We start from the raw sequence: 18,906 nt of genomic DNA, 5'->3' as shown, positions 1-18,906 counted from the left end.
ATTGCAACAGTGTAACTATCGAGTAGACCTGTTAGTTACATCATACCAGGCTTCCACGTGTACAGGAACAATCTCTATCCCTGGATCCTCTTTGGTAGGGGGTTGAGGGTTTTGACCCCACCACTACATAGAGACATCGGTACATGTAACATGAAAATAGATTCATTTCTATAGAAAGCTGGTATTTTCTTTATATAACCGAAACTGTGAGTTTATAGTAAGTTAAGGATAGATGACAGGACATTCAGTGACTACTATCCTGGCACATTGCTGAAGAGGTTAGATATTAGATATACAGCTATGTTTAAATAATTTAGATTAGACTGTAAAACTGTAAACTCTCCTTCCAGACTCACATCAACCATCTCTAATCCAAAGTTAAATCTAGAATTGGCTTCCTATTTCACAACAAAGCATCCTTCACGCATGCTGCCAAACATACCCTTGTAAAACTGACCATCCTACCGATCATCGACTTCGGCGATGTCATTTACAAAATAGCCTCCAATACCCTACTCAATCAATTGGATGCAGTCTATCACAGTGCCATCCGTTTTGTCACCAAAGCCCCATACACTACCCACCACTGCGACCTGTACGCTCTCGTTGGCTGGCCCTCGCTTCATACTCGTAGCCAAACCCACTGGCTCCGGCTAATCTACAAGACCCTGCTAGGTAAAGTCCCCCCTTATCTCAGCTCGCTGGTCACCATAGCAGCACCCACCTGTAGCATGCGCTCCAGCAGGTATATCTCTCTGGTCACCCCCAAAACCAATTCTTCCTTTGGCCGCCTCTCCTTCCAGTTCTCTGCTGCCAATGACTGGAACGAACTACAAAAATCTCTGAAACTGGAATCTCCCTCACTAGCTTTAAGCACCAGCTGTCAGAGCAGCTCACAGATTACTGCACCTGTACATAGCCCATCTATAATTTAGCCCAAACAACTACCTCTCTCCCTAATGTATTTATTTATTTTGCTCCTTTGCACCCCATTATTTCTATCTCTACTTTGCATATTCTTCCACTGCAAATCTACCATTCCAGTGTTTTACTTGCTATATTGTATTTACTTTGCCACCATGGCCTTTTTTTTCTCCTTTACCTCCCTTATCTCACCTCATTTGCTCACATTGTATATAGACTTATTTTTCTACTGTATTATTGACTGTATGTTTGTGCTGTCTGTGCTGTTGTCTGTGCTGTTGTATGTGTCGAACTGCTTTGCTTTATCTTGGGCAGGTCGCAATTGTAAATGAGAACTTTTTCTCAACTTGCCTACCTGGTTAAATGAAGGTGAAATAAAAAAAAAAAAATTGGTGAACTAAGTCAAACTTCCATTTGCCAAAGTCGGATTTATTTAGCTATTTACAGCTAAGAGACAATTTACTGAAACACCCAAACTGGGTCAAAATAAAGAGTGACCCCTCTCCCATAGAAACACACCTAATCAATGCTCAGAAAAGTGCAACAAATAGTAAAACAAAAACAAATCTATTCCAATCTATTGCCGCCATGACACAATACTCTGCAAACTAGGTGCAAGTGGGAATCTGAAATTGGGGAGAACATTGAAAAGGAAACTCGGGAGGCAGTCTGTAGGAATGCTCATACCATTACACACTCAACCATATGGAGAGGATATCTATGGGAAATTATTAGTAGGTACTTTCTAACTCCAGACAAAATGGTGAACATAAGACCAGAAACAACCAGTGAATGCTGGAGAAAATGTGGGGAATTGTTCGCAAACTACATACATATTATTTTGGTCTTGTACTAGAATAATAACACTCTGGAATTATGTTTTGGACTTTGTAAATCATGTATTTAAATGCTGTTTCCACCACCGTTATAATGAATTGCTGTGCTTTAAACCTATGCTTGAAAAAGAATACAAATCTATGTATAAAAATATGTATATACAGCAATGGGTTGCTTTGAGTGACAGGGCATCACTATACCCTGGTTCTGTTGAGTGACAGGGCATCACAATACTCTGGTTCTGGTAAGTTGTGGTTCGTACTGAAGTGGGGGGAGTGGGACCTAATGTTCATCATGCATCATGATGTTACACTTGCTATTATATTAGTCTGCTGCTGTGTTTGTGCTAGCATTTTGTGGAATGGTGTGTTTACCTGCTGTGTGTGGGGGGGGGGGGTGCCTCCCTGGCGACATCTGACTGCAGGATGACTGACTGCATACTGGAGGCACAGTGTTCCATCGCTAGCTAGGCCTGTCACTATCTCCAACCTGGACAGCTTCAGCTTAGTGTCTGCAAAGCCTGCACAGCAATCTTTTTCAACGTCTGCTCACCCAGAATGGAAACAAGGACTCAAGTCAGTCTCTTTCTGTCCACTTCTCACAGACAGTTTCCTTAGAACAAGAACAGAACTGAAAGCATTCTTCTAATTCTAATTTTCTCTTTCCAATGACTGTGAAACCCTTTCCTCAGACTGGTGTTATGTTGCCCTCTTCTGGTTGAGAAGTGTACTTCAGGTATGTGAAAAAAATAGTGGATTACAAAATTAGAATGTAGTGAAAGCATACATACACAACAGGCATACCTCCCCTCTCATATGTCTCTCACACCTTTCTTGCTTGTGCTCTAAGATGTTCCTCTCCTGCATGGTCCTAGCATGAGTACGTCATTTCTTGAGGAGCTCTTGGTCTCTAAGGGACAAAGAAAGGCAGGGGCCATACAAAGCACGGTGAGGATTCAAGTACCCTATAAACACTGATCTAAAGTTTAATCTTGTTTAGGTTATGATTGTGGAAAAGCTGCTCTTAGATCTTTCTGCATTTCTTTACCTACCCCTTATTGGAATTGTCATTGGCTTTTTGCGGCACATAATATTGATCCCTCCCTTTCTGGGATTTCATCGAACACCAATTTGACACAATACACCCCTGCTTTCTAAAACTGCAAGGAGAGTGAAAGTTATCTCGCACCCGTGGTATTACATAGTTGGCAGGCAACTATATACGGCATGTCAGTGGAGGCTGGTGGGAAGAACTGTAGGAGGACGGGCTCATTGTAATGACTGGAATGGAATAAATGGAACGGTATCAAACATATGGAAACCACTTGTTTGACTCTGTTCCATTTACACCATTCCAGCCATTACAATGAGCCCATCCTATACCTCCTTCCACCAGCCTCAACTGCTGTAAGTAATTCACATGATTTGAAAGGCCACAAAAGCAGTAGGGAGTCAAAGGAGGTAAACTGATATGAGATACTTCTGCTTGGGATCTGTAAAATCAAACAGTAATAACTTACTTCCTACTTTGTTCATTGCAGCCAGTCTTCTCTCCCTCTGACCTCTTCCAGTACTGCATGTCAAACGGAGGGAGCTCTGGAAATATATTTCCACTGGTAATCTCTTTCTTTTTGACAAATAAATGAATCGAAAGAAAATGTTTCATTTTTTATTGCTCTCAGAAGGACCGTGTCCCTGCAGAGCCTGGGCGAATTTATCGCTAGGCCTTCTCCTCAAAGACTGTCATAAAAATACTTACACTGTCCATGCTGTATTTTCCACCTCTATAGCCTATTAGTCTAGAATAGCTCCCTCTCCTTGTCTCCTTTCCTTCACTGCATTGAATTCCCCAGAGAAGGCATCCAACATATTGCTTTCACCCATCATTGCTTTCCTCGTAACCCATACTGACCACTGCACTGAACATAGTGGTCAATCTGGTTAACCAGTTCCGGAGAGGACACTAAACTACTGAGTCCTCCCCCTAGATCTGCAGTTACCAGACGCCTGTCATTTCTCCCATAAGAGACGATTAACCTTTTTGACTTTTACCTTTTAATGACGGGCAGGGGGTGTGTCAGCCCTCTGCTGCTCTAGGGAAGCGTGAAAGAGGGAGACCATAGCCAAACTCAGCTCTGTCCATTTGGACAGGTTCTCTGAACCTCTGCTGCTCGTCTTCATACACCACCTCTTCACAGAGGTCCAAACTGGACTTCACAAGCTCTGTCAACTGTAGCTTCTCCACCGGGGGCATGTCTGCAACCAAAACATTAAGAACTTTCCATGAAAACTATTATGGCAGCAAAATAATACATTTCAGTCACTTCCTATGCAAACAATTATGCAACAATTGTCCTCTTTTCATTTTAACTCTTGACCAAGGTGGATCCTTTGCATCAATGCTGAAATAAATGTTTCACAGTGTAAAATGGTTGGTGTGAATGCCCGATGAAAAGACAAAACTGTAATGAGCCTATAGTAAGCATGTCCTCTCATCCATTAAATAACAAGATGAAATCTGGTATGACATGATCTGAATGCCAGCATATTGCCCTGGTAGTGACAAAATAATATCCATCAAGACGAAATGACTTTTCCAGAGACAGTGAGCCTTGAACCTCTTTTTTTAATAACATAAATATATAAAGATACAAGGCACCTTTGTTCTAGGTGTAGGCTTTGTGCTGTGGGGTGACTTGGCTAGTCATGCTGATTAGCCATAGGCACTACTAGCCAGTGGTTGATGTCAAAGTGCCTCTGTTAGAAGCACATGGGTTATCGATCGTTTTCATCTGGCTAAAAATATGAATGTGTAGAGCTGCACATAAAGTCTGCCTGCTGCACACGCCGTCTAAAAAGGAAACAAGAGTCACACCGCTGAAGTGGAACCAGGGCAAGGAGCTATTTTGGTGGCCAGCCTTCTTTTCTTATGCATAATAACAGACGGCGGTGGACGTGTTCAGAAGGGTGCAGACCACTGTCGCATTGTCCAACTTAATCAGGTGACACTACAGCTATTGTTACCATTCACCTGGAAGAGAGTTCTGCACGCTAACCGATGCAGTGGAGGCCCTGCTGCACAACCTCTTGAGGCGGAAATGTGACGGGGCAATGCATCAGACTCAGGGCCTTGAGAGTAATCGCGTTACCTGAGAAATACAAACGCATATGTCAGAAATAGCTGGAGATGGGTTACTGAAGAATAAGCTGTGGAAAAACTTCATGGCACACTCACAACCCACTCTTCAAGTAAAGGAAATTAAGTCCAAGCATCCTGAGAGGGACATATCCCAAAATACCATCAAAGTCAGTGAATTTTTAATTTAATTTTACCTTTATTTAACCAGGCAAGTCAGTTAAGAACACATTCTTATTTTCAATGACGGCCTGGGAACAGTGGGTTAACTGCCTGTTCAGGGGCAGAACGACAGATTTGTACCATGTTAGCTCGGGGGTTTGAACTCACAACCTTCCGGTTACTTGCCCAATGCTCTAACCACTAGGCTACGCTGCCGCCCCGACTGTCGATGCAATGCAGTGATGTTCTTGTTTAAAGGACAACGGGGGGAAAACTGACAAAGTTCAACTAACCCAATTTCAGTGGAAGCTCTGTGATTGGATTCCTTTCTAACATTTTCAGACATGTGCATCAACCAATTAATAAATTAATCCATTCGATTCCACAGCACATCCACAATCTACAGACAAATATTTTGACTGATAGGCCTATACAAACCAGCCTATAATACCTGTGCAGAATAATTTCCAAATCAAATCAAATCAAATTTATTTATATAGCCCTTCGTACATCAGCTGATATCTCAAAGTGCTGTACAGAAACCCAGCCTAAAACCCCAAACAGCAAGCAATGCAGGTGTAGAAGCACGGTGGCTAGGAAAAACTCCCTAGAAAGGCCAAAACCTAGGAAGAAACCTAGAGAGGAACCAGGCTATGTGGGGTGGTCAGTCCTCTTCTGGCTGTGCCGGGTGGAGATTATAACAGAACATGGCCAAGATGTTCAAATGTTCATAAATGACCAGCATGGTCGAATAATAATAAGGCAGAACAGTTGAAACTGGAGCAGCAGCACAGTCAGGTGGAAGTTGAAACTGGAGCAGCAGCATGGCCAGGTGGACTGGGGACAGCAAGGAGTCATCATGTCAGGTAGTCCTGGGGCATGGTCCTAGGGCTCAGGTCAGTTGAAACTGGAACAGCAGCATGGCCAGGTGGACTGGGGACAGCAAGGAGTCATCATGTCAGGTAGTCCTGGGGCATGGTCCTAGGGCTCAGGTCCTCCGAGAGAGAGAAAGAAAGAGAGAAGGAGAGAATTAGAGAACGCACACTTAGATTCACACAGGACACCGAATAGGACAGGAGAAGTACTCCAGATATAACAAACTGAGCCCAGCCCCCCGACACATAAACTACTGCAGCATAAATACTGGAGGCTGAGACAGGAGGGGTCAGGAGACACTGTGGCCCCATCCGAGGACACCCCCGGACAGGGCCAAACAGGAAGGATATAACCCCACCCACTTTGCCAAAGCACAGCCCCCACACCACTAGAGGGATATCTTCAACCACCAACTTACCATCCTGAGACAAGGCTGAGTATAGCCCACAAAGATCTCCGCCACGGCACAACCCAAGGGGGCCGGCGCCAACCCAGACAGGATGACCACAACAGTGAATCAACCCACTCAGGTGACGCACCCCCTCCAGGGACGGCATGAGAGAGCCCCAGCAAGCCAGTGACTCAGCCCCTGTAATAGGGTTAGAGGCTGGTTAGGGGCTGAGAATCCCAGTGGAAAGAGGGGAACCGGCCAGGCAGAGACAGCAAGGGCGGTTCGTTGCTCCAGAGCCTTTCCGTTCACCTTCCCACTCCTGGGCCAGACTACACTCAATCATATGACCCACTGAAGAGATGAGTCTTCAGTAAAGACTTAAAGGTTGAGACCGAGTTTGCGTCTCTGACATGGGTAGGCAGACCGTTCCATAAAAATGGAGCTCTATAGGAGAAAGCCCTGCCTCCAGCTGTTTGCTTAGAAATTCTAGGGACAATTAGGAGGCCTGCGTCTTGTGACCGTAGCGTACGTGTAGGTATGTACGGCAGGACCAAATCAGAGAGATAGGTAGGAGCAAGCCCATGTAATGCTTTGTAGGTTAGCAGTAAAACCTTGAAATCAGCCCTTGCTTTGACAGGAAGCCAGTGTAGAGAGGCTAGCACTGGAGTAATATGATCAAATTTTTTGGTTCTAGTCAGGATTCTAGCAGCCGTATTTAGCACTAACTGAAGTTTATTTAGTGCTTTATCCGGGTAGCCGGAAAATAGAGCATTGCAGTAGTCTAACCTAGAAGTGACAAAAGCATGGATTAATTTTTCTGCATCATTTTTGGACAGAAAGTTTCTGATTTTTGCAATGTTACGTAGATGGAAAAAAGCTGTCCTCGAAATGGTCTTGATATGTTCTTCAAAAGAGAGATCAGGGTCCAGAGTAACGCCGAGGTCCTTCACAGTTTTATTTGAGACGACTGTACAACTATTAAGATTAATTGTCAGATTCAACAGAAGATCTCTTTGTTTCTTGGGACCTAGAACAAGCATCTCTGTTTTGTCCGAGTTTAATAGTAGAAAGTTTGCAGCCATCCACTTCCTTATGTCTGAAACACATGCTTCTAGCGAGGGCAATTTTGGGGCTTCACCATGTTTCATTGAAATGTACAGCTGTGTGTCATCCGCATAGCAGTGAAAGTTTACATTATGTTTTCGAATAACATCCCCAAGAGGTAAAATATATAGTGAAAACAATAGTGGTCCTAAAACGGAACCTTGAGGAACACCGAAATTTACAGTTGATTTGTCAGAGGACAAACCATTCACAGAGACAAACTGATATCTTTCCGACAGATAAGATCTAAACCAGGCCAGAACATGTCCGTGTAGACCAATTTGGGTTTCCAATCTCTCCAAAAGAATGTGGTGATCGATGGTATCAAAAGCAGCACTAAGGTCTAGGAGCACGAGGACAGATGCAGAGCGTCGGTCCGATGCCATTAAAATGTCATTTACCACCTTCACAAGTGCCGTCTCAGTGCTATGATGGGGTCTAAAACCAGACTGAAGCATTTCGTATACATTGTTTGTCTTCAGGAAGGCAGTGAGTTGCTGCGCAACAGCCTTCTCTAAAACTTTTGAGAGGAATGGAAGATTCGATATAGGCCGATAGTTTTTTATATTTTCTGGGTCAAGGTTTGGCTTTTTCAAGAGAGGCTTTATTACTGCCACTTTTAGTGAGTTTGGTACACATCCAGTGGATAGAGAGCCGTTTATTATGTTCAACATAGGAGGGCCAAGCACAGGAAGCAGCTCTTTTCCACAGGAAAGGATGTGATTTGATTATTTCAGAGATCTGACCACACCGAGTTTGACAAACTGATGAACAGCGTATCCGGAAGACTGGATATTTCATTACCTTCAAGATACAAATTCTTAAAGACAACAGGAAGATAGAGGATAAAGTCAGCTACGAATAACAAAGACTATTCTTGAAAGCGAGAGCATCAGAATCACCTGCGTGACCTACTTTTAACTTAGTATAATTCAAAATGCAATCCACAACATATTTTCAGTTTCTTATGCTTAAATATAGGGTGTCAGATGTGACATATTCGGTGACGTGCATAGGTCCAACACACTCGGAGAGAATGTGCGGGGGTCTCTGTTTTAACAGTAGTATCAGCACAATCTAGGCTTAAATTAAGGTTAGTAATTTCCGGTTCTAAGGAAGACATTGTTGCTGTGCTGTTATCTCCTTTGGTTGGTTAGTAAACCTTCAGCCCATTATTAAAGTGTAATCTTGCAATCCGATTGTCAATGCTGATGATGGCTAGAGGGAGAAACAATAAAAAAAACATGTCAGTCATGAACTAATCTTCCAGTAAAATACAATGACAGTCCAATTAATTCCCTGGCCCTTTGGGAGCAATGAATGTGTACAAACTATCGACCAGACATTGATGTAATCATCTTTCTCAATATCGCCTGCTGCCGGCCTTTGGGATAATCACATTCCTCATTGGATGCATATGTGAATAACTGTTATCGCTAGCTAATTTGACTACATGGAATATTTCTGACATGTAACATTACTGTCGGCTAGTTAGCTAACGTTAGCTAACTTATGTAATAGAACATCAGCTCGCTAAAGTTAGCTAGCTAACTATGCAAGCCAACATATTTGGTGAATATATTGTACAACGCATCATTCATCATACTAAACCAAGCAATCACTGAAATGTATAAGAATGCATGCATTACAGGATGATCAACAAGCTCAATTAAGTTTATTTCACTTTTGTAGAGGCAAGCTAGTTTATTTACCTAGCTAGTAGTAGTTAGCCGTCCAGTCGTATGATTAGCTATTGCCATGGCAACCGTTAGCAACTACGGGGCATATCAATAATCAAATAGTGCCTACCAAAATTCTCCTCAGAATCATTAGCCCCATAGAATTAACGCTTTGGTTGAATTTAAGGTTGACAAACCAGAAGTAAAAACAAACAACACTTTAAAAAAAACAAGGACAGAAACGAAAAACAAAGTGTGTGTCAGTGTAGGCGGATATATATTTAAACAGGGCTGAAAATGACTGGTAGCAGGAACCAATAAATACTTATGGTAATATATACATGTAAAGAGGAGTAATACCAGGATATTTCACCAGTTGTATAAATGTGAAGCATCCGGTTGGCGTTTCCACTCACTACCAAATATGGTGATGAAAGGAAGCACAGTGGCAGAAGATGGAGCGAGATGGGTTTTGGCCGACATTCTGCAAATTTTCTCATCGATTAAACATTTGATCTCAATACCGTTTTCTGTTTCCAATAACAAAATAGGTTTCTAACAGAGTGGACTAAGTTTCTTAGACGTTACCCTGTGCCAAATTGCGTTATTTAAAATAAGTGCAAGTTATTGCGCACTTCACAGAGAAAGCGTTCCCTAACGGATATATGAAAATATTTTTCAAATAGGATCTCGCTAGCTCGTGATTGGCTCGGCCAACCTCATTGTTTGTTTGTTTTTTAAATTATTTAAAAAAAAAATATTTAACTAAGAAAGCCAGTTAAAGAACAAACCTAGGAAAAGTGGGTTAACTGACTGTTAAGGGGCAAACGACAGATTTGTACATTGTCAGCTCGGGGATTCGCACTTGCAACCTTTCGGTTACTAGTCCTTTCGGTTATTAGTCCAACGCTCTTACCACTAGGCTACCCTGCCGCCCCTGCCGCTTGTTCTGCCAACTATGATTAATTTGCCCCATTGGAAACGACAGGCTCTCTTCTATCTTGTTAGTTATTTAAAAAAATGCTATTACCAAAGACTACACTACGAAGGTAGGCAGAAACTGCTTCTCCAATAGAAATCCCAGATCACGCTTGTAAGCGATGTTGGCTGGCTAAGCTCATGCGCAGAAACGCGTCATCGGGTCTAACGGTCGTCTCGCGCCAAACTGCGCATGTGCAGGCCGTCAAATCAAAGTTACGCCCTCGATATAAAGTTGTTTTTGGCGAAAATTAAAACAAGTAACATGTTCAACTACCTAAGACATTGGCTCGAGTCTAGGTTGTGCCTTCATATTTTGAGAAAATGAACAACTAAGGAAGAATGTTTCACTTCTCTCATTGACTTCTCTAACCCCAAACCCCAGCAAAGACCTTTATAACTTTGCAGCTTTGCTGCAGGAGGGACTGGTGTACTTCACAAAATAGATGGCATCATGAGGCAGGAAAATTATTTGGTCGTAAATGGGTCTTCCAAATGGACAGTGACCCCAAGCATACTTCCAAAGTTGTGGCAAAATGGCCTAAGGACAACAAAGTCAAGGTATTGGAGTGGCCATCACAAAGCCCTGACCTCAATTCTATAGAACAATTGTGGCCAGAGCTGAAAAAACGTGTGTGAGCAAGGAGGCCTACAAACCTGACTCAGTTACACCAGCTCTGTCAGGAGGAATGGGCCAAAATTCACCCAACTTATTGTGGGAAGCTTGTGGAAGGATACCCGAAACGTTTGACCCAAGTTAAACGATTTAAAGGCAATGCTACCAAATACTAATTGAGTGTATGTAAACTTCTGACCCACTGGGAATGTGATGAAAGAAATCAAAGCTGAAAAAAATCATTCTCTCTACTATTATTCTGACATTTCACATTCTTAAATAAAGTGGTGATCCTAACTGACCTAAAACAGGGAATTTTTACTAGGATTAAATGTCAGGAATTGTGAAAAACGGAGTTTAAATGTAGTTGGCTAAGGTGTATGTAAACCTCCGACTTCAACTGTATATTATTATTTTCATTGCATTGTTGGCAAACAGCTCAGTAACAATTCCACTATACTGTTTTACTCTTGTTGTATCCTGTGCACATGGCAATTCAACTTTGAAACTTGAAACTAGTCTACGATCAGCTCCTTGGTTTTGCTGTCGTTGAGGGAGAGGTTGTTGTCCTGGCACCACACTGCCAGGTCTCTGACCTCCTCCCTGTAGGCTGATTAGTCCTACTACCATCGTGTCATCAACAAACTTAATGATAGAGTTGGAGTCGTTCGTGGCCACACAGCCATTGGTGAACAGAGAATACAGGACAGGGCTAAGGCCATCTCCCTGGGGGGCCTCCGTGTTGAGGGAACGCATGGCAGAGGTGTTGTTGCCTACTCTCACCAACTGGGGGTTGACCTATCAGGAAGTCCAGGAACCAGTTGCAGAGGGAGGGGTTCAGTCCCAGGTTCCCGAGCTTGATGAGGATCTTGGAGAGCACTATTGTGTTTAACACTGAGCTGTAGTCAATGAACAGCTTCCTCACATACGTATTCTTATTTTCTAGATGGTAGAGGGCATGTGGCGTGCAATTGAGATTGCGTCGTCTGTGGATCTGTTGGGGCGTTATGCAAATTGGAATGGGTCCAGTATGTCTGGGATGAAGGAGTTGACGTGTGCCATAACCAGCCATTCAAAGCACTTAATGATTACAGATATGGGTGCTACAGGGCGGATGCGATGTGACAGGATGCCTTAGAGTTTTTGGGAACAGGACTGATGGTAGTCAGCTTTAAACATGTGGGGATTACTGACTGGGACAAGGATAGGTTGAAAATGTCAGTGAAGACGCCTGCCAGCTGGTCTTCACATGCCCAGAGGACACACCCTGGAATATCATCTGGCCCTGCGGCCTTACAAGTGTTGACCCGTTTAAAAACCTTACTCACGTCAACTACTGTGTTGTTATGTCTGTCTGGTCATTATGTCTTGTGATGTTGTATGACCTGATATGATATCTTGTGAATATGTTATCTGCATGCTATATGAAGCCTACTTTGTTGCAAAGCAATATCCTTATGGGTTTTCTATTCTATTCAATTAAGAAATCTAGATATCCAATTCCAACCATAGCATGCCTTTCTATCATATTCTATTTTAAGTTATAATTCTTTCTTTTTTCTGGCCTATCCCATTCCCAATGTATGCCATGATGAAGCATTATGTGTAATCTCACATCTATTCATGATGTGGCCTATTCTAATGCTGTGTTCATACCAATGTGGGAAGGTGTTAATTACCAGTTGATAAATCGGAAATATCAGTTGGATGCATTCATCTTTGAAATCGTTGAGAAAAGACGATTGGCTAATAGACAACAAGCTGCATCAAACATAAACAAAAATTACAGCTATCATGCTTGTAAACAAATGTTCGTTTTCAAAAACCATATTACTACACTGCTTAAATAGATAATGTTTTGTTGTTTAATTTAACTGCTGAAAAAGCTGTTGTCGAGGTAATTTCCTTAGTAGGGGACGTCAGAGGTCAGCATGTGTGAGAAGTCGGAACTCAGGGAAGATAGAGATGAGATTCCCACTAGTAATTATACATTCAAGTGGATTTTCTGTCGTATGTTGTAAATACCGCATTCCCACTTCGCTATGAATGCAGCATAAGGTCAAGGAATTAACGTGTTATGCTGCGTTCATAACCAAGTGGGAAGGTGGTACTTACCACATACAACTGGGAAAAATCCACTTGAACATCCCTACAACTCTCGTCGGAAACTCGTCTATCATCCCTGAGTTCTCCCACATGCTGACCTCAGACGTCACCTACAACTAAGGAAATTACCTAGATAACACCATTTTTGGCAGTTAAATGTAACGACAAAACATTATTTATTCGTGTTCCCCCCCCCCCCCCTTTTCTCCCCAATTACGTGATATCCAATTGGTTGTTACAGTCTTGTCCCATTACTGCAAACTGCAACTTCATATGGTTTCTGAACACTATAATTTGTTTACAAGCATGATAGCTATATTTTTAGTTTATGGTTGAAGCAGCTTGTTGGCCATTAGCCAATTGGAGTTTCTTAAGGAGTTCAAAGCACGTGAATACATCCAACTGGTATTTACCATGGTGATGGGAAGTTCAGCTCTTTTTACTGACTTTTTATTGGAGCTGTCATTTGTGACTGAGACTTGTAAAAGTGTGCTTAAACATTATTTTTTTGTTGTTGCTAGGCATACAAATAATTGTATTTCTTGATACATCTGAAAAGAGGTCTAGTTGTGGCCGCAACCGGACTATATTGTGAGCAGCTCTTGGCAGAAGGCATTGCTTGACTGCCGGGAGGGTAATAAGCACAATATAGTTCATGATTCGTTCTGGAGTTCGAGTTTGTTGAGCAGAGGCTTTGTATATTTTGGTTCTATAATGTCGTGTCCATCATAACATTCAATAATCCATTAATCAAAGTAATTCTTGCAGCATGCGATCAATGATCAGTTCTAGGCATATCTTTCTTTGCCGTGATGCCTGCAGCATGATCTATTTTCCTGCGTTCATATACTGTACAATGAGAATACAAAACATTAAAAACACCTGCTCTTTCCATGACATCGACTGACCAGGTGAATCCAGGTGAAAGCTGTGATCCGCTATTGATGTCACTTGTTAAATCCAGTTCAATCAGTTTAGATGAAGGGGAGGAGACAGGTTAAAGAAGGATTTTTAAGCCGAGACAATTGAGACATGGATTGTGTATGTGTACCATTCAGAGAGTGAATGGACAAGACAAAATATTTAAGTGCATTTGAACAGGGTATGGGAGTAGGTGCCAGGTGCACCAGTTTGTGTCAAGAACTGCATCACTGCTGGGTTTTTCATGGCCAACAGTTTCCAGCGTGTATCAAGAATGGTCCACCACCCAAACGAAATCTAGCCAATTTGATGGAACTGTGGGAAGCGTTAGAGTCAAATGGGCCAGTATCCCTGTGGAATGCTTTTGAACCTTGAAGAGTCCATGCCCCGACGAATTCAACTAAATATTAGGAAGGTGTTTTTTTTTTTTAGCTTTATTTTACTAGGCAAGGCAGTTAAGAACAAATTCTTATTTTCAATGACGGCCTAGGAACAGTGGGTTAACTGCCTGTTCAAGGGCAGAACGACAGATTTTGTACCTTGTCAGCTCAGGGATTTGAACTTGCAACCTTTCGGTTACTAGTCCAATGCTCTAACCACTAGGCTACACTGCCGCCCCTTTGCTCAGTGTATGTTGGTTGGAGACATAGGTCAGAGCACGTCTCTGGTGACACTGAGCCGGAGGAGCGTGTATCAATCTTTGAGTCACTCAGAAAAACAAATCATAACTCTCGAATCAGTAATATGAGTAATTGAAGAAAAAAAATTGCTCTCGAACTGCACATCACTAATTTACGACTTCACAGCTGGTAATTACCACCTTCCCACTTGGTTATGAACGCAGCATTAACCCCTTTTTCAATGATCTGGCGCCAATAATCTCTGAATTAGATTCGCATTTTTGCAACGACTGAATCCAGTTGTTTAATATACAGCAGAACTTCCTGTAATATTGAAAATGGTCTTACATTATAACACGAGACCTGCAGAAAGGCATGGTTCTTGACATCCATGACAGAGACTCAAGCTACGACGACTAGAGGCGAAGTGTCACACACAGCTCCGCGAACATAGCTAAATCAGTTGAGGACGGAATATTAAAATAGGCAAGCCGAGTGTTTTTCTTTGAAATACAGTATTGAGACTCTCTCTCCGATCTAATCGCTCGTCTTCATTGTTTTAGCGAGACAAAGTCGCGGTGCGTAAATGAGAGAAAATCATCGACAAATAATAACCGAGAACGGAGCGATGCATTTGTTCAACGTGTTCAATACAGAGCTGTAGCTAGTTTTTTAAGTGGCGAGGAATGCTATCTGAGCTCACGCATCAATGTTTCACTGGGGCAAGTGGAAGAAGAGGATGGGCGCGAATAGTTCTAAGAGACCGGTCTACGATGAAAAGGAAGATGGTAAGAAAACACAAACGAACGAAAGCATCGCTATTCTTTTGCGTTGATAGTGAACTATGGCGCAACATTGTAGCGCCACCTAAAATTGCATTTGAGTCAAAGTTAGTTCAATGGATCAAGCAATTTCATCACGATGTTGCCTAGTCTATGGATGATGAACTCCTATTGATGTCACCTCGATCATTTTTGGGGGAAATATTAGCCTCCTCAAAATACATGGTCTTGCAGCCTAGAGATGAAAGCATATGTCGGGGGTGTGGGGTTCAACTTTAGATTGACAGACAGTGAAACAAAATGTAGAATGTCGGCCAAATTCTAGCAACTGACACCATATTTCACATGTACACTTTTTTTTGCCAAATTATACCAATGTTTTGTTCTTGATGATGACACAGGACACTGAAATATTGGTTGCAATTGATTCATTCTGGAGATCAATCAAGTGGCTACAGTGTCATACAGTCAGTGTAATTACCGGGGATTGCATTTCATGTAGATGTCTCACTATTTGATTATTTTTCTTGCTATTCTTCAGACTTCTCAGGATGTGTTTGCTGAATGCAATACCTGCACACTTCACTTCACCTTTACATGCCTCGTTTGTATGCAGCTGTCTTTGGGGAACTATTATGAAATATGAGTATGTGGAGTCATTGTGTTAATCGAATAATTCTTACAAGATTAGTGGCATGCATGAAAGTAATGCACGTTCATGTCTGTCACTGATGGAGAATAAGCCCATTCGAGCTGAACCAAATATGCCTTGCTTTGAATCATCAATGCCCCTTTATACTGTTGCCAACAGATCTGAAATGACAGATGAACTGAGTAAATCAGTGAAAAACTGTAACTAAATGAGGTCAGTTCACTGCAGACTTGTGGTCATATGATTAGGAGGGGATGGAGATTGTGTGTGTGTTCCTGTGTGTATGTGAGTTCTTGTTTGTTTGTTTGTGTGTGTGTGTGTTTAGCTACAAGGGTGACCCATTTAGAAGCTACATTTTGTCCATACAGTTCAAATGGTACTTTTGATGTATCAACAGACATCAGTGAAAATTATGTAAATGTTATGAAAGGTGTAATGAGAAGCTGTGGACCTGCAAACAGTGCAATTTTTGTTGTTTTTGTCAATGTAATTTTTTTTTATGTGGAACTGTGTACAGTATATCTGTGTTTGTCAAATAAACAATTATAGAGGTGGTTCTATTTGCAGAGGGAAAAGGGCGGCAGTTTGACAGGCATTATGATATTGTTTTTTCCCCTATACTTTTGATTAACGAGGAGCCTTGAGGCTCAAGGCTGGCATGGCAAAAATGGAGAGGAGACAAAATACATTGAGTATACAAAACATTAGGAACACCTTCCTAATATTGAGTTGAACCCATCCCTTTCCCCTCAGAACAGCCTCAATTCGTCGGGGGATGGACTCTACAAGGTGTCGAAAGCGCCCCATGTTTACTCCAATGCTTCCCACAGTTGTGTCGAGGTGGCTGGATGTTCTTTGGGTGGTGGACCATTCTTGATACACACGGGAAACTGTTGAGTGTGAAAAACCCAGCAGCGTTGCATGTCTTGACACACTCAAACTGGTGCGTCTGGCACCTACTACCATACCCCGTTCAAAGACACTTAAAGCTTTTGTCTTGCCTGTTCACACTCTGAATGGCACACATACAATTGAGACATGGATTGTGTATCAAGGCTTAAAAATCCTTCTTTAACCTGTCTCCTCCCATTCATTTGCACTGATTTGAAGTGGATTCAACAGGTGACATTGTAAAAGGATCATAGCTTTAAAATGGTCAGTCTGTCATAGAGAGATCAGGTGTTCCTAATGTTTTGTACACTCGGTGTATATTCTGTTTTTAAGTCTTATATCATCTCTATGGGCCGGGGTGATTGCTGCGTATTCTTTACCATACTGCCGTATCTGAATCACTAGTTACATGAATAACTAACCCCACCTCCACTCCACCTCACCCAGAGTGAGCATGCCATGTATGATCATAATCACCATCCCCATCACAGGAGGTTGGTGACGGCTTAATTGGGGAGGACGGGCTTGTGGTAATGGCTGGAGCGGAATCAGTGGAATGGTATCAAATACACTACCGGTCAAAAGTTTTAGAACACCTACTCATTCAAGGGTTTTTCTTTATTTGTACTATTTTCTACATTGTAGAATAATAGTGAAGACATCAAAACTATGAAATAACACACATGGAATAATGTAGTAACCAAAACAAGTGTTAAACAAATCAAAATATATTCTTCAAATATCCACCCTTTGCCTTGATGACAGCTTTGCACACTCTTGGCATTCTGTCAACCAGATTCATGAGGTAGTATGGTATGGAAAGCATGTCAATTAACAAGTGTGCCTTAAAAGTACATCTGTGGATTTTTTTCCCCTTAATGCATTTGAGCTGATCGGTTGTGTTGTGACAAGGTGGGGGCGGTATACAGAAGATAGCCCTATTTGGTAAAAGACCCAGTCCACATTATGGCAAGACCAACTCAAATAAGCAAAGGGACGACAGTCAATCAGTACCTTACGAAATGAAGATCAGTCAATACGGAAAATTTCAAGAACTTTGAACGTTTCTTCAACTGCAGTAACAAAAAGCATCAAGCGCTATGAGAAACTGTCTCTCATGAGGACCGCCACAGGAATGGAAGACCCAGAGTTACCTCTGCTGCACAGGATAAGTTCATTCGAGTTACCAGCCTCAGAAATTGCAGCCCAAATAAATTCTTCACAGAGTTCAAGTAACAGACACATCTCAACATCATCTGTTCAGAGGAGACTGTGAATCAGTCATTTATGGTCGAATTGCGGCAAAGAAACCACTACTAAAGGACACCATTAAGAAGAAGAGCCTTGTTTGGGCCAAGAAACACTAGCAATGGACATTCGATCGGTGGAAATCTGTTCTTTGGTCTGGAGTCCAACGGATGAGTGGAGGGATGATTTCCGCATGTGTATTTCCCACCATAAAGCATGGAGTTGGAGGTGTTACGGTGTGGGGGTGCTTTGCTGGTGACACTGTAATTTGGTTAGAATTCAAGGCACACTTAACCAGCATTGCTACCACAGCATTCTGCAGCGATACGCCATCCCATCTAGTTTGCGCTTAGTGGGACAATCATTTGTTTTTCAGCAGGACAATGACCCAACACAACCCCAGGCTGTGTAAGGGATATTTTACCAAGAAGGAGAGTGACGGAGTGCTGCATCAGATGACCTGGCCTCCACCATCTCCCGACCTCAACCAAATTGAGATGGTTTGGGATGAGTCTGACCGCAGAGTGAATGAAAAGCAGTCAACAAGTTCTCAGCATATGTGGGAACTCCTTCAAGACTGTTGGAAAAGCATTCCAGGTGAAGCTGGTCGAGAGAATGCCAAGATTGTGCAAAGATGTCATCAAGGCAAAGGGTGGCTACGTTGAAGAATCTCAAATATAAAATATATTTTGTGTTTAACACTTTTGTGTACTACATGATTCCATATGTGGTATTTCATTAGTTGTTATGTCTTCACTATTATTCTAAAATGTAGAAAATAGTAAAAATAAAGAAAAACCCTTGAATGAGTAGGTGTTCTAAAACTTTTGACCGGTAGTGTACATCAAACACATGGTTTGATGCTATTCTATTTACTCGGTTCCAGCCATTATTATCAGCCATCCTCCCCTCAGCAGCCTACACTGATCCCCATCATCATCATCATGCGTAGATGCACATACATTAAGTGGAGGCTGTTGATTG

General features: G+C 42.1%; 1 protein-coding gene across 1 annotated transcript in view; it reads left to right on the top strand.

The window, feature by feature from the left end:
• The first annotated feature begins 14,615 nt into the window (after positions 1–14,615).
• The window catches only part of stk32c (serine/threonine kinase 32C), an 86,893-nt gene continuing 82,602 nt past the window's right edge, over positions 14,616–18,906 (top strand). Inside the window, exon 1 of the mRNA XM_020495039.2 lies at positions 14,616–15,137. Coding sequence (XP_020350628.2) covers positions 15,059–15,137 — 79 coding nt within the window. The 5' untranslated portion in view covers positions 14,616–15,058. The remainder of the gene's footprint in view (positions 15,138–18,906) is intronic.

The sequence above is a fragment of the Oncorhynchus kisutch genome, linkage group LG11 (genome assembly GCF_002021735.2).
Source record: "Oncorhynchus kisutch isolate 150728-3 linkage group LG11, Okis_V2, whole genome shotgun sequence".
Taxonomy (NCBI): domain Eukaryota; kingdom Metazoa; phylum Chordata; class Actinopteri; order Salmoniformes; family Salmonidae; genus Oncorhynchus; species Oncorhynchus kisutch.
The sequence above is the reverse complement of the archived record's forward strand: the minus strand, read 5'-3'. Positions and strand labels throughout refer to the sequence as shown.